We start from the raw sequence: 15,534 nt of genomic DNA, 5'->3' as shown, positions 1-15,534 counted from the left end.
TGATTAGCTGCCTCTGATTGCCGTGCGATTAGCCACGCCCACGCTTCTCGAATCCGGCATCTATATTCATTATGGCAGCCCGAAACATGTGCAGGACATGCTCCCAGCGAAAGCAAACCAGAGCCGAGGCGAACCGGCCACATGTCAGGAAATGTCAACAATGCGCATGAAAATTCCAAGGATCCTCCCCCTGCCGAAGGTCCTCCTCTTTGACCCGTGACTTCCACATGGATTCACTCTGAGAAAAAATTACTTCAAACTTACTTTTAAACCAAAAATAGATCGACTTAATATAATATCTCTTATGTCTAATTGCGAAAGTATCGACAACAAGAAGCTTATTTTGACAAACCAAAGTTTATTATTCTACAAAAAAAAATAGATTTTTAATATGCATATGTGATTAAAAATAATATAAAATTTTCAAATTTAAAAAATTTAAAACAAATTTAATAATTCCGATTGGCGATCACTGACTCTAAGCAATTAATATAAATAAACTATTTTAATTGGATTTTAAAAAAATTTCCCATATTTAAACAAATTATAAAAGTTTTGAAAAATAATTCGGTTAGGCTCAGATAATTTTTCCAGTTTGTATGAAAATAACTTTCTCGATTTGTATTTTTTATAGTGCACGTCCTGCGATTCCTTTGGCCGTGGCAAGTGCGAGCGACAATTTCCTCCCAGGGGAAGCAATTTGCCACACACACAGCACTCCACACCACTCCACACCATACCACACCTAAGGGCCCAAGGACCAAAGGGATGGATGGATGGAGGGACTGGAGGAAATTCCTTGGAGCTGAGGCTGAGTGCCGCATTTCCGCGCTGCAAGACGCTGGCCAGCCACCGCAGCCAGTAGCAAGTAATGTGTGCGGTTAAATGTCCATAAATCAAATCCGAACACTCCACGTCCACCGCTCAAGATGACCAACGGAACCCGGTCCGGCGGGCTGTTACAGTAACTGTAACTGAAACTGAACCTGGATCCGGATCCGGATACGAATGGGAAGGGGTACGGGATCGGGGCTGGACCTGTCCGAGTTAATGCGGTTGACACTTTTCTGGGCCCTAATAGATGGGCGATGCAATGGAAATTCCTCGACTTGACCTCAAGTCGTCCGCAATGGGACATTAAATGCAAAAGTGAAACCGAAGACAACTGGGACACCGGCTAAATGCTAAAAATTAACCCTCCTTTTCCCTCTTTCGTTTCACGTTTCCAGTAGTCAAGTGTCCTTTTTGGAGTAGTGAGGGTTAAAGGATACTTAAAGGATTGATGAGGGAAAAAATGTAACTAAAGCAAAGTTTTGTAAAAGTATCTAACTGCCAGCTAATGTAGCTGAATGATTTCGGATCGCAACGCTAAAGGTCCTTAGACTTAGACTATATAGAAACAACATTCTGTAGTTTTCGTAATCGGAATATGGAACTTTCTATTTCATCCAACAAACATAAATAAATGCATAACATTTTCCGTTTTCGGTTTTTAGATCTGTTTTAGCATTTGTTTGCTGAATATTGCGTTGTATATTATGTATTAGAAAAATAACGAACGGTTATATTGTTTTAGTTTTTTTATTTATCATTTGTGATTATCATTATTAATTTTTATCATTCATAAACATTTGTAAGAATATGTGTTTTAAAAAAAAGCTTAATAAATAATGTAATTGGCTTTTGTCACTGAGTTGGGTTAGAATTTTGCGTCCAAGTGCCAAAGACGATTGCTTAGCTCTTAACAAAAATTAAACTTATAAATACTAAGGAAGGATTGACTTAAATAATTAATTTGGATAGTTAAAGCTCGTGACACAGGGATTTATGTGGGTGATGCTCAGCTTTCTGGACTTGGCAGCAGGCTCGCCCCACGACAGATTCATGGAAGGAGCAGCATGCACGCTCGTGGGGATCTGGGCTTGGGAATTCGGATGCCAGGACTGAGTGGCCAGTAGGGGTGCTGACTTTGACTTGGACCAGGCATGGGCCGCTGCCTCCAAATCCTGCTTGATGCTCTGCAGAACCAAGTCCACATTGTAGGAATAGTGTCCTGATGTGGAACTCGTCACTGAATTTGCGTTGAAAGAGGCTCCTGATGTGGAAATGCTGGTGGTTGGAGCAGCCGTAGTTTGAGCCAGGTGCTCCAAGATCTCGCTGAGATCGGAGCTGGAACACATGCTGTTGCTGCTGTGATTGACAGCATGGCAAGTTGCTACTTCGGACTTAATTTTGGTCTGCACGTAATCTGGCTGGGGATTCACCGGAGCTACTGCCACCACTGGACGCTTTTCCGCTGCAGCAGCGGTCTCCCTGGGATCCTGGGAGTATGACATCAGGCGCTGCACTATCCCGCGATGGGCACTCTGCTCCGCCTGGGGCTGAGCCAGCTTGGCACTAGCCTTGGTCTCGCGGGGTCCCTGGATGTCCTTCTTGTACTTCATGCGTCGGTTCTGGAACCAGATCTTCACCTGGCGTTCGCACAAGGACAGTCGCTGGGCAATCTCGATCCTCCGCGTCCGGTACAGATACATGTTGCTCTTGAACTCGCTCTCCAGCTCCACCAGCTGGACACTGGTAAAGGCTGTACGGGATCGCTTCAGCTTCACCCTTTGCGAGTCCTGGCTGGACTGGGACGGCAGGTTCTCATCCGAGGACACCTGCTGCTGGTGGTGCTGCTGCTGCGCGGAGCAGTGATCGTTGAGGGTGGTGGGGTTGGAGTTCATCTGGTTGTAGCTGGGTGGCAGACCGTTCGCAGCATGATGGTGACCATAGAGTAACTAAAAAGGGGGTAAAAAGAATTAGTTTATTGTTACGTTTTGTTAGAAATATGAGTACTCACATCACTATATTTCACCTCGGAAGGAGCTGCTGTATAGGGGCCAACCTTGGCCTGGTGCACTGGGTAGTAATGCATGACGGATGACATTTCTCGATGGTACTGCCGACTGGGCTGTCAAAAGTGGAATGATCTGCCGTCCTAAGCAAACAACCTTATATAGGAATCCGTTTAGGTAGTGGACATGAGCAGGTCAATTCCGCCGACGCATCCTTGCGAAAAAATTTGCCTAAGCCCGCGAGTCGTAAATCCCTTCGTCGCTGGCCGACTGGCACCTCGGAGACTAGCCAAGTCCGACGACTCCAGACTCCCGAGTCCCGGCCATGGGCAATGGGCAATCTAGAGGCTTGTTTTGATCGAAATCCTACCGGGATTTGGCGTTGCGTGAGACAGCTCCCGGGGTCCCGGTGTCGAGAGCCGGAGTCTCGCCAGGTAGACGGGCTGATGATGATCGGAGATGCGGGGCGATTGTTGTCCAACTTGTAGCACCTGTTGAAAGAGCCTCCGGAGGCGGCGCTGAAAGTGAAACCGAGGCTGTTGTCGCGGCTTTTGGTCGCTCGCCGTCCGCAATTATGCCCATAATGCAATGAAAGCAATGCTGTGAGAAAGGATACTCCTCGGGGTTTTATGCTCGATTTAGACAGTTTATGACTTTGTTTGTTGCAAGGATATGTCGGAGAAGCCGAAGTCTCCGTCGCGGCGAATGCGAATCCGTCGCGGTCCTCTGGTCCCTTAGACTTCCCAAACTCAGTACTCGGACTGAGGGAATTGTTGCAAATTTTATTACTGGCGCTATCGGATTTGCTCCTTCTGGGAATTCGCTAAAAATACGCTGGAACAAAGGAAAAGTCAGGAAGGGACAACCGTGTGGAAATATGGGATCGTCGGGGGTACAGTTGAGTGGATCTTAACTTTTATAAAGTATGAATCTGATTTACATTTTTTTATATTATTTTATATTTACAATAAAATCAAATAGAATTTTAGAATTTTTGTTGGAAATGAATTTTATATTAATGAATATTAATAATAAATAGATTAATACAAAAGTTTTTGTTCATAGATAATATAAATACAAATAATCTTTGTATCCGGAATTCTAATTTTAAAATGGAAGTTTTGAAATTAATCTTGAGCATTACCACCAAAAATAATCTTGAGTATCTTAAGAAGCAATTTAATGTCTATAAAAAATAGTTTGGAAATGGTAAATGCCATTTAAAGTACTAAAACCATTTAATACAATTTGTATGAACAATTTAATTAATTTTACCATGAAAGTCTCAAAGAAATTAAAAAATAATTTAAACTTTAAGGACCTAATATATTCAGAAATTTTTATAAGCTTTATATTTTACATGTTTTAATCATAAAGAACGTTTTCACATGAATTAAAATGTATTACATTTTAAGGAACAAATATTAAAGAAATAAATAGATAAGATATTTATTATCGCATTTGCATGAAATTTATAATTAATTATTTAAGCAACTAATCATTTCATGTATATGTGGTTTTTACTAATTAAATGAAGTACAAAAATAATGTGGTGAGACAGAAGAATGGATTCTTTCGTTTACCCAGCACATCCATAATCCACCTTCTAAAACGCGCCCATTTGAACGCGCCAAGGAGCAAGATCAATAAAAATTACAAAACTGGGAGAAACCCGATCAACATTCGTTCATATAGAGCGCGTTTTGGTTTTCTGGATTTTCCACAATTTATATCAAAGAAAATAGAGGCAACAAGTTGCCTGGCGGCGCCTGTACAGTGCCTACCTAAATAGTGCGACCGGACGAGGCTGGGTCGGGAAGGTTGCGGATCAGGTAGCTATATAAACACACAGGCAGCTGGTGCAAAAGTTTTACGACTCGCGGGTGTTCGCGGAAAAATCGCGAATCATATTTTATGACAGGCATGTGTGAGTGTGGGCCATAAAGTGCATTTTTAAATTCATAAGATTTTCGGGAAAACCAGATACTGTTTTCGTTCATCGTGGAAAGAGACGGGGAGAGGTCTACGTGTCCTTTACCATTTGTTAATACAGTTAGTCGCAGTTTACTCGATTGAAGAAGTTCTAGTATATTCCGTTATAGATTTACATAAAACTTAAAAGACAAAATCAAAGGTGCACCGTAAATGTTAGGCTAAACACATTTCAATGTAACTTGCAGTGATTTAAATAAAATAAATGGGAAAGTAACTAATTCCGTAGGCAGGAAATAAATCAGTGACACTAGAACATGTGGTCTGCATTTGTTGATAAGACAATTTGCTGACTATTCTCGTTGAAAGAATGTGCAAATGTTTGATTATGTCAGACACTCTGGCATAGCATAGAAATTGAAAATATCATATCGAATATTATTGTTTAAATGTTCAATCTTTAAGAGGTAATCGTTGGTATTGATTACCACCAAGAGAAACATTTTTCATTTCGATTAGTACAGTTTTTAGCTATGCCAAATTGTTCCAGAAATGATTTTCTTGCTGGTGAGGAATTTAATTGTGGTTGGATAACTTTCCCTGGAATACGTTCAAGCCCATAAGGCCCCAAATGGATCCGGCTGCATATTCCTGGGCTTTAGTGGAACATACTGCCAGAAGCAAGCGGGGCAAAGAGCGTATTGCAGGAAAAGTTTTTGACATAAATAAAGCATCACTAGAAGAGACACCGAAATGCATGTCGCCCGCTGACTAGGCTAGTACATTAAACAATTTACAATCATCTTAAGCCTAATTCTAACTTACTACGCGTAGATATCTACAATCACTTGGTATTTGTACAATCAGGAACAACAGTGGTTAAGCTAAAGCTAATAAAACTCTCTGGGACGCCGCTTGTCCAGGCTAATTGAAGCAGTAGGCAAACTGCGAGTTGCCTGCGGCGTTACGATGGGGATTATACGCTTGCATTATCGTATCCATCGTGCATTGATATTGGTTCGATTCGGCCATGGCCACGCCCACTCCCATTCCCAGGGGCGGTTGTGGCCCATGTGGGGGCGAAAGCTTGCCAAACTTGCCAAACGCTCCTCCACGACTACCGGTCCCCGACAGAGCCCTCATTCCGGTGCTCATGTCGTCGCTGCTGCCATCGTCGCAGCTCTTGTCCAGACCCTTCAAAGGCTCCAAGATCTATTGAAAAAAGACCGGATTAGTGTTAGAACTTATAAACTTATTATCATCAAGCAATGAAAAAAACGTCCTAAACTAAAAAAAATGAAATTTTAAAAACTAAATTGCTTACTTCTTCTAAAATATGTGTCGATTTATATATGTTGATTTTTATATAAATTGATATTAATTAAGTAATTAAGACGTTTTATACGAATTTATTTTTAACATGCCTTTCATAAGTAAAATATACCATAAATATTTTCTTACGGAAGTTTGACTTATAAAAGTTTGACCGTATTAATGTTTATAATATAATAGTTTAATAGGCAGGGTTGAAGGGGGATCTGTTTACTGACCTGAAGCGTCGTCTTCTTGCTCGTTCCGTCGTCCATGTCGTCGGCCGCCTCCGTCTCGCCAACGGCGGTGGCGCACGGTCCGCCGAGGCCGATGCCGCACAGACTGGGACTCTCGTCATTCTTGGGTGTTAATGGCTCGTAGACCTCGGAGCCGGGCGAAGCAGCGCCGCGGGCCACAGCGGATGCGGAGGTGGCGCCAGACATCGCCGACCGCATGTAGTAGGAGCTGTTGAAGTTGTAGTCGGCCTCCGGTTCGTCCTTGACCAGGACGCGACAGGCGTTGGCTGGCTTTTGCTGGAAGTCAAAGTGGTGGTACTGCTGCTGCTGAGCCTGCTGTTGCTGCTGCTGCTGCATCTGATGTGGCACATGGTTGGTCTGGTGGTGCAGCTGCTGCTGGTGGTGAAGGATCTGCTGCTGCTGCTGAAAGAACTGGCCGCCATTGGCGGCGGGTCCAGATCCAGGTCCTCCGGGTCCAGAGGAATACTGACCATGCACGTGGCGATTGGCCTGGGCATGGTTGTGGCCCCCATTGTAGTTGTAATAGGCATTGAAGGACTCGCCGTAGTGCTCCGCCATGTGCGCTGTGGGCGTCGAGGGCGTAGGCGAGGGGGTCAAGGCGTTGGGCGTGGCTCCTCCGCCCAAACTCAGCGTCTGCAGGCTGGGAGGATCGCCATCGGTCTGTTTCATGCCCGGCGAGAGGGGCATTCCCTCGTACGACTGATCCTTGTGCTGATCGGACTGGATCTTGTGACGGCGCCGACGGTTCTTGAACCATATCTTCACCTGGGCAGTGCCCAAGGCTAACTTGGCCGACAGATCCGCCAATCTGGGGGCCGTGAGGTAACGTCCTTGCAGAAAATGCTGCTCCAGCTCGGCGATCTGGGAGCTGGTGAAGGTGGTGCGAGTGCGCCGTGGTCGCCGCATCACCAGGGAGTCGGGCAGCTCCTCTGGGGGATACATATCTGATAAGACGGTAGTGGTCAGTGTGCATTCCAACTCACCTGGCTTGGGCATCTGATTCGGCAGATACGGACGTATGTAGTTGTAGTTAATCGCACCCGTTCGCTCATCGAAAAGCTTTGAAGAACCAAAGAATACACTATCTTTATATAAAAACGTGAAAAGATTGTTCGCTTCGGGGACCGAAGCTTTATTTTGGACAATTTCATTTCTTAGAAGAAAAGTTTTCGATTAAGTCTGCTACAATTAATCTTGTATATCTCGCACCTCTACTCTTCTTTTTAATGTGTTATGATTAATTTAAATAATGAGAAACATATTCCAGATTTTTCTTATATATTTTACAGGAATTTCTTCTTATTCATATCGAAGTAAAATGAATTATGAACTGTACCGAAGGCTGCTTCTATTAAAAAACATTTAATTTAAATTTATGTGGACGAATGTATTTAAGAATTTAAGAACTGAAAAGTTTTTCTAAAATCAATATTGTAGTTTCGTAAACAAGGGTCAAACTGTATTTTTAAAATAGCTGTCAAATAATCCTAAAAGGTGATGGCACTTGGTTTTCAAGGCTTACAGAAGGGAGAGTTCACTGTATTTATATGATCTCGGACCTAATTGTTGGTCGAATGGGTAATACTTCCCGAGAGCTAAAGCCTTTCCAGTGTCCACTCACCAGATCGAAAGGATTCCGGAATTGTGGCGGCAACTGGAGCTGCGGATGTTGATGATGTGGGTGCGAATGCGGGTGCGGATGAGAGTGCGGATGTGTGTGCGAGTGGGGCAGCGGATGATGGTAAAAGTTTTGATCTGGCGGCGGTTGCGCCATTTTCCCCAAACACTCCGCCGCTTAACTTCAGCGAAATGCAAATGGAATTTGGACAATTTCGTATTTAAGGTAACCGGTTACGTTCGAGACGCTCGCGAACTTATTTCGCCAACATTTTGTGATTTTGCGATCCACTTGCTTCGCATCTGCATAGTGCCGTTACTTAGGGATGAGCGAAAGGTGGTAAAGAAGGAATAATAAAGACCAGGTCGTGGTTATCGATCTGCGGCCGCTTAAGGCCAATGCTTGCATCAACAAAACAGCTTTAATTAATTTCTAAAAACATTTGTACTATAAACAATTTATTTTTTTAGGCGGTTTCCAACTATTCACAAGTATCTTTTATAACAGTCTGGCAACACTGCAGTCCGTGTGAGTACATTGAGTTGTTGGCAGAGGGCGTTAGCAAACGAAAGATGAGCACCGCCCGCGGACGAAAGAAGAAGTGTTATTGCTCACTGACAAAAGCTGAAGTACATAAACGTTTAAACCGCTTACTAGAATTACCGTTGCAATAAACTATTGGTCAATAAAATGTTGTAACGCATATTAACGGCGTAAAGTCCCAGCTTTATAGTTAATTTCTGTTGTTCTTAAGTAAATGCGTGTAGTGTGGTTAAAGCAAATTATTGGTAAGCAAATGCTGGAAACAGAAAACAATAAAAGGTAAATAAAGGCATGAGGAATGTGTTAGAGCAACGCACTTCAATACTGTTTTCTTAATTACAATAACACATTTTTTTTAACTATAGTATATTTTTTCTTTATTCTTCAGTTATATTTCTGGTTTTAAGAAGAACCACTGTTTGTTGCCAACCTCAATATTGAATTATTCCGTAAAAAAGTCCTGCAAACTCTATCGAAACAAAACATATCGTCCTCTTTGCGCACCAATAGTAGTTTCCTTTGCAAAACGTGTGCAAAGAACAGAGTTAACTTCTAAACTCAAATCCCCCTTTTTGTTGTTATTCATCAATAACTTTATAACGAATATAGATTAGATTACAAGAATCCGTAATCATTATAAATAATGTTTCAAACTTATTTGTAATATTTTGATCAGTAATAGTTTTTTTTTTGGTAGTAAAAAACCTAATCATTATTTGTAAGTAAAAAAAAACGATCGGTTGGATATGCGATTATGTATAATGAAACGATAATGAAATAATAACTGCCTAATAACAATATTGTACATAATTTAAATTTTTGCACAACATTCAAGTTAAGCTTCCAGGAAGTAAATACATATTTTGGGCACACTATTAACCTACGAATTAAAATGTATAGCCAAGAATTTTCCAAAGTTTTAGAGGACTTCACCATTTTTCAAATAAATCCATCCAGCCAGTTGACCTTTAAGCAAGTGTCACAAGGTCTTAAGTGAAATATTTTTAATGGCATTTACCGAATAATTGTCGTGTTGACTTTTGGGATCTGGCATGAGCTTGTTGCTGTTGCCTGACTTTTGTTGCTGCTGCCGCCTCTGCCAACTGGCAACAAAAGTCAATTCACAGACACTCCAGTCGGCGGAGTCGGAGTCGGAGTGCAGCCAAAAGGCAAACAAAATACGCGCACATAGTCAAAGCCAAAGGATACACACAAAGGTACAGTGGTTGCGCTTAAATAATCAACTCCGTCCGTCTAATAAAAAAATATATTTTATATAGATATTTTTAATTACATTAAATTCGTGAAAATAACAAAAATATCTGCCACTCTTATAGCTAAAAATTCAGAGTTACAGATAAATATACTAGTACTGAGAGTTAATAATTATAAAAATATTTTTTCATTAAAATTTTTTAAATATGTTTTGAAATGCTTAAAATTTGTATTTGAAGCATACTTAGTTTTGTACTTAAGATAAAATGCAATTAAATATAAACCATGCATAACGGCGTTTAAACCAAAATAGTTCTGTTAAACTTGCAATAACAGCGGTGTTGGAACTATAAAATAGACTGCTTGTTTTAAAAAATTTTAACGCAACTAACTACGAAATCTTTATTAACCTCATAATTTATGAGTCATAAATATTTAAGTTAGCCCTAGGTGTTGTAGGCTTATATGAATTAGCTTTAGTAAACGTATTTTAAATACCCATATATGAAAAAGTTTGATTAGACACCTTTTTAAATAACTTAAAATAACTAGTAATTTAAACTTGCACCCAAGATGATTCAAAATATTATATAACATACAATAAAGGAAGAGCTGCCATTATTCCTATATATTTTGTATCTCAACACAAATATAATGGTAAATGTTCAGTATAAAAAGATAATTACATACTTAGTAAGATTTTACCAGGTATTTCTGTGGCTACACTGTCTTGTGTGTTTTTCGGGCTTGTATAAAAAGGATGTGCGAGGAACCACTGTGCGGAATTGGGCCACAAATTCACACGCAGTGTGTGACAAAGGACTACTCCCCGCCCCGCTCGACTGCCCCGCTGGTCCTGCGAATGCCCTCTGTGTGCCGCTGCCGAAGCGAAACACCCAAAGAGTCACTGACAGAAACAGGATTCGGGTAATAAATTACAAAATTTGACATTTTCTGTTTTGGATCCGCTGCGGCAGCCCTCTCTTTCGCACGGCCTCTGGCCGTCTCTTTCGTTCGGTGTGTGTCCAGTTTGGTCGAGCCAAGTCGACCGTTGCGTTGCGCTGTGTGCTGTGTCCGAGTGCATAAAGCGGCCAGGACCTGGCAGGTCCTGCTGCCAGGACCCGGACCTGGCCCTGCATCCAGAAGGGCATCGACGCAATGGTCGTGATGACGCTGGACTGCAGTCGATGCGAGGACTGTGGGTTATCCTGGGGAGGGGAGAGCGGACGGAATAGAAGCGCCCTATGCGGTCCACAGATAGTTAACTGGAAATTTATTATTTTACACAATTTACAATTATCTGATTCGAATGTGCACTCAGAGACGGCAATTCCGGGAGGGGGGTGCTTTGTCGAGTCGGACGACAGATGCAGCTGCCTCCCAAGGGAACGGCCTCATTTCAGCAGAAGTCACCGAGACCGAAACGATTTAAGATGTGATTTAATTTCCCAAAAACTGCGGCTATAGTTTTCCTCGCTCTTAAGGGGAATTTCTTCGCCTGGCAGACAGCGTCGTCATCAATCATTTCCCATAGTTAAGCCGGGTTAACCTCGACGGGTTTTGGGGGGAAACTTTGGCAGGGGCTGATCAGAAGTCGGGCTGGGAAATATGGAAATTAAATACGATTGTGAGAGAAGTTTCCGCGGCCAGCGAAAGTTTCAAATCAAACCACTGGCGAAGCGCTTTAAGTTATGTTCAAATTTACTTTAAATACAGCTTCCTTAATCTCTTCTGAAATAAATCGATTATAAACACATTTAAGTTAACCGCAAATAATGTATTTTTAGCACACTTACTTTAAAACAAATTAAAAATTTTAAATGTTTGCAATTGAAGTTTCGGTTGACTGTCGACAAATTTTTTAATAATAAAAACAAATAATTTATAGGTATAATACATTTTATATATATAAGCCCCTTTATTATACTTTAAAATGTGTATACTTTAAACTTTTTTCGTCAAATTGATCAAAAAAACTGTACCTCCATAATGTTCATATATTCTTTATTAGACTATCCATAAGGAAGTACAGTCGAACTTCCATAACTTGAAATACCAGCTGCCACCATAAAATTAGAGGTAAATACTGCCAATAGAAAATAGTTGGTTTTATGGATATGTTCGTTTCATTGCAGTTCGAGCTATAGAAGAACGACTTAAATTGTAAATTACCCACTTTTAATGATATGACACAAAAATCTATAGCCAACACTGTTAAAGTTCTTTAAATTCCCAGAATGTTTGTCCTTAAATATCCCACAGAATTTCCCAGCATGGCTGAGCAAGGACTTGAATTAAATCCCACCCGCCTTGCGTTCCACCCCCTTTTCGCTGTCACTTTTCACGCATGCGCCCCTGCTCCTGCGCAGAAAGGGACGGCACTATTCGGCGCTGGGATCGCTGGCATTTCCAGAGCGGCCAGGATATTCCAGAGTCCGCTCGCCATGGTTGTTGCTTTTGTTCGCCGGCAGCGGAAAGTTGCGCGCCATGCCATAAATCACAAATGGCCCGCATTCCACCTTTTTTCCACGAACCCCTAAACGTTTACGACCGAATGGCGGCACAAATTTGAATTTGAATTCGAATTTCGCACGCCGTCTTTCAGTTTGCCTGCGGTCACTTTCGCTGGAGCTTTGTTTTTGCAATGGAGCGCTTATCTTGGGGGGCGGGGGCTGCCCAGTGGGCGGGGCTGGAGGGGTGGGGGCTACAAGAACAGCAACGGGCAGCAAAACAAATCAATTAAAGACGGGAAGGAGAGTGGATTGATAAGTGAGCACGGAGTCAAACTCACGCACAAGTAAACAATTTAAATAGGAATAATCTGAAATGCAAACACAGATACAAGACACAGATACAGATGTAGGAGCAAACACAGATACAGATACAGTCAAGGCGACAAAGTAAATAAGCGAAGGGCGATAAGATCCAAAACGTCGATGACTTCGTCTTCGGCAATGCACTGAGAGAAATAAAGCTTAGGTTATTACTGACAAAAAAAAAACTTCTTTATGTACAAGTATTTATTTATTTATATTCGTAAATCCCAAAAGGTTTAATTTGATATCCTTCACCCATATTTATTTTTTATGCATTACTTATAGAGTGTATCACAATGTGAAAACAATTTATCTTTACGGTATTAAACAAAAGTAAAAGTGTTTATATTATCAAAATATTTATCACGACTTAAGATAGTCAACATATCAAATATGGACTTTAATTAGCTCTATCATTTTGTGCACGACTTACAAAAATGTTCTTTAAACTGGGACTTGAGCTTTGGAACTCTCTATTAATTATGCTTCAAGACTCCTTAAGTTTTCTCTGGTTAAATCCTAATGTTAGTTTACTAAGGAGATGAAAAAACGTCCCTCAATGTTATCTCATGGTTTTATTGAATAAGATTGGTCTATATTCCTGACTAACACTATGTAAAACCAAAATAAAGTAAAATCGTACTATATAGTAAAAAGGTTTTTTCAAGGGAAACATGAAGAGTCAGATAAAATTCCATTTTTGCGAGTGTACTCATTATGTTGCAACGTTAGTCTAGACACGGCAATCGATCATACCGACGTCTATCTGCCTCATTCTCGCGGTGTACAATTTTCGGGACTCTTCTTGGGTTTTGAGGAGATAACGAGCGCTCGACGTCGGCGCGTCAGGAACAGTACAATAAAAACATTCTGAGATAGAGAGATGCAGAGCGTCGGCAGAGATACCGCCTTTTGAGCCGAGCTCAGTCGCCTCCGCCGCTTCAGTCGAGCCCCGAACGCGAAGTGAAGCGCATTGAACCCACAACAAGCGAGATAATCGGAGACCGAAGCAAATTTACCAGCAACATCCTGTAATTAAACAACTTATTATAAAACCAAAAAACTAACTATTTAATGTGCCAAATACTTTAAATTACTTGTGTATACGACATGGCATAGAATTAAAGTGATCATTTCAAATATTTAAAAGATTCAACTTTCTTCCAAGCTTAAAAGTGAAAGTACATATATGTGAAGATAACACACCACACTTATAAAATTATATTTAAAATATCTCCTAGCAATATTTGAAAAAATCTTGATTGTGATTGATTGTAAATTTGATAAAAATTGAGAAATATGAATTTTTATTTGTGGTCTAAGAACATGAAGATCTTCTAAAAGCGTAATCATGCAGTAAATAACGTTCCAAAAGAGAACCTTTAAACTAAATTACCTATTTAATAGGCGTTCATCCGTGCTCTTCTTTTTATGTTTAATAAACTGTTTATAATATAATCTCGAATTTCGATTGTTTTGTTTTCCAGATCAGCCATGGCGAGTCTGCGGCTTATCATCGGCCTCTTTCTGGGCCTGGCGATCACCCTGGAGTCCGCCCTTGGGGCCCCCGTGATCACTCAGATCAGCAAGGATGTGGTGGCCAGGGTGGGCGACACCGTCGAGTTCAACTGCACCGTGGAAGAGGTGGGCCAGCTCTCGGTGAGCTGGGCCAAGCGCCCCAGCGAGACGGACACCAACTCGGTGGCGCTCTCCATGCGCAGCATCCTCAGCCTGCCCGACCAGCGGTACAATGTCTCGGTCACCGAGGGGCCCAAGTCTGGATCCGCCACCTACACCTTCCGCATCCAGAACATCGAGGTCAACGACATGGGTCCGTACGAGTGCCAGGTGCTGGTGTCCGCAACCGAGAAGGTGACCAAGAAGCTGAGCCTGCAGATCAAGATGCCGCCGGTGATCGCGGAGAGCACGCCGAAGAGCACATTGGTGACGGAGGGCCAGAACCTGGAGCTGTCCTGCCACGCCAACGGCTTCCCCCGGCCCACGATCTCCTGGGCCCGCGAGCACAACGCCGTGATGCCGGCCGGCGGACTCCTACTCTCGGAGCCCATCCTGCGGATCCGCTCGGTGCACCGGCTGGATCGCGGCGGCTACTACTGCATCGCCGAGAACGGAGAGGGCGAGCCGGACAGGCGGCTGATCCGCGTGGAGGTGGAGTTCCTGCCCCAGATCGCCGTGCAGAGGCCCAAGGTGGCCCAGATGGTGTCCCACAGCGCGGAGCTGGAGTGCGCCGTGCAGGGCTACCCCGCACCCACGGTGGTGTGGCACCGGAACGGGGTTCAGCTGCAGTCCGGCGGGGAGCACGAGGTGGCCAACACCGCCTCCTCCTCGGAGACCACCACCTCGGTCCTGCGCATCGAGAGCGTTTCGGAGGAGGACTTCGGGGACTACTACTGCAACGCCACCAACAAGCTGGGCCACGCCGACGCCCGGGTGCACCTCTTCCAGACCCTCATCCCAGTGCCCTCCCTCTCGTAATCCCCCGGCTTCCTTTCCCACGCAACCAGACTGGATCCCCCACTGCAGCTCCTCGTCTCGCTTTTTCGGCAATTCGCCAGTCCGGATGCGGCCTGTGTCCATATTATTAATGATTCATTCAATTAGCCCCCATTCAGACTACATTATTTTCGGACTCACTCGAGATCGAGCGACGTTTTGTGCCTTATGAATTTTGCTCTGCATCTGTCGGTTTATGTAAAACACATCTTTATGTTTAAGTAAATAACGTTCACTGATAAAGTTTAATCGCTCTGTTTTTCTATGTGGTCGGGTTGGATGAGGGATCACCCATAAGAGTGGGGTATTTAAATGATTAAGTCGTGGGGGAAGAAGTCTAAGGAGGAGAAAGGGATATTCATTTTATACATAATATATATATATATTTAAAATGTTTATCAGAAGATAATAACTTAAAGTATATTCTAATGATAAGTTTACCTCTTCAATTCCATAGTACATATATAAATCAGCATACATATAAAGATCAA

General features: G+C 42.5%; 3 protein-coding genes across 5 annotated transcripts; 1 reads left to right on the top strand and 2 right to left on the bottom strand.

Moving 5' to 3' along the window:
• Positions 1–1,689: 1,689 nt before the first annotated feature.
• LOC108049066 (protein zerknuellt 1) lies at positions 1,690–2,950 on the bottom strand. Its single transcript, XM_017130113.2, has 2 exons — positions 2,843–2,950; positions 1,690–2,780 (listed from the first exon to the last, which is right to left on the bottom strand). The coding sequence occupies exons 1-2, from the start codon at positions 2,927–2,929 to the stop codon at positions 1,791–1,793; spliced, it is 1,077 nt and encodes a 358-aa protein (XP_016985602.2). The 5' UTR covers positions 2,930–2,950; the 3' UTR covers positions 1,690–1,790.
• A 1,950-nt stretch (positions 2,951–4,900) lies between these two features.
• On the bottom strand, positions 4,901–8,270 carry LOC108049074 (homeotic protein bicoid). Of its 3 annotated transcripts, none has more exons than XM_017130124.2 (4): positions 7,959–8,270; positions 7,321–7,396; positions 6,320–7,281; positions 4,901–5,981 (listed from the first exon to the last, which is right to left on the bottom strand). In XM_017130124.2, exons 1-4 carry the CDS (start codon positions 8,109–8,111, stop codon positions 5,694–5,696), a joined length of 1,479 nt encoding a protein of 492 aa, XP_016985613.1. In that variant the 5' UTR covers positions 8,112–8,270; the 3' UTR covers positions 4,901–5,693. The 3 variants fall into 3 exon arrangements, with proteins under 3 accessions (XP_016985613.1, XP_016985621.1, XP_016985630.1); XM_017130132.2 differs by having other exon boundaries at positions 6,320–7,266; XM_017130141.2 differs by having other exon boundaries at positions 7,321–7,418; positions 7,959–8,037.
• Positions 8,271–13,416: 5,146 nt separating this feature from the next.
• Positions 13,417–15,292, top strand: LOC108039460 (protein amalgam). Its single transcript, XM_017116480.2, has 2 exons — positions 13,417–13,560; positions 14,017–15,292. Exon 2 carries the CDS (start codon positions 14,024–14,026, stop codon positions 15,023–15,025), a length of 1,002 nt encoding a protein of 333 aa, XP_016971969.1. The 5' UTR covers positions 13,417–13,560; positions 14,017–14,023; the 3' UTR covers positions 15,026–15,292.
• The last annotated feature ends 242 nt before the right edge of the window (positions 15,293–15,534 follow it).

Source organism: Drosophila rhopaloa, unplaced genomic scaffold, assembly GCF_018152115.1.
Source record: "Drosophila rhopaloa isolate 14029-0021.01 unplaced genomic scaffold, ASM1815211v1 contig_155, whole genome shotgun sequence".
NCBI classification, from domain to species: domain Eukaryota; kingdom Metazoa; phylum Arthropoda; class Insecta; order Diptera; family Drosophilidae; genus Drosophila; species Drosophila rhopaloa.
The sequence above is the reverse complement of the archived record's forward strand: the minus strand, read 5'-3'. Positions and strand labels throughout refer to the sequence as shown.

Coding starts and splice junctions, on each gene's coding strand:
- LOC108049066 (XM_017130113.2), bottom strand. CDS start 2,929: ATGTCATCCGTCATGCATTACTACCCAGTGCACCAGGCCAAGGTTGGC. Junction 2,781..2,842: donor CCGAGGTGAAATATAGTGAT/GTGAGTACTCAT, acceptor CCCCCTTTTTAG/TTACTCTATGGTCACCATCA.
- LOC108049074 (XM_017130124.2), bottom strand. CDS start 8,111: ATGGCGCAACCGCCGCCAGATCAAAACTTTTACCATCATCCGCTGCCC. Junction 7,282..7,320: donor GAATCAGATGCCCAAGCCAG/GTGAGTTGGAAT, acceptor CCGTCTTATCAG/ATATGTATCCCCCAGAGGAG. Junction 5,982..6,319: donor GCAAGAAGACGACGCTTCAG/GTCAGTAAACAG, acceptor TTTTTTCAATAG/ATCTTGGAGCCTTTGAAGGG.
- LOC108039460 (XM_017116480.2), top strand. CDS start 14,024: ATGGCGAGTCTGCGGCTTATCATCGGCCTCTTTCTGGGCCTGGCGATC.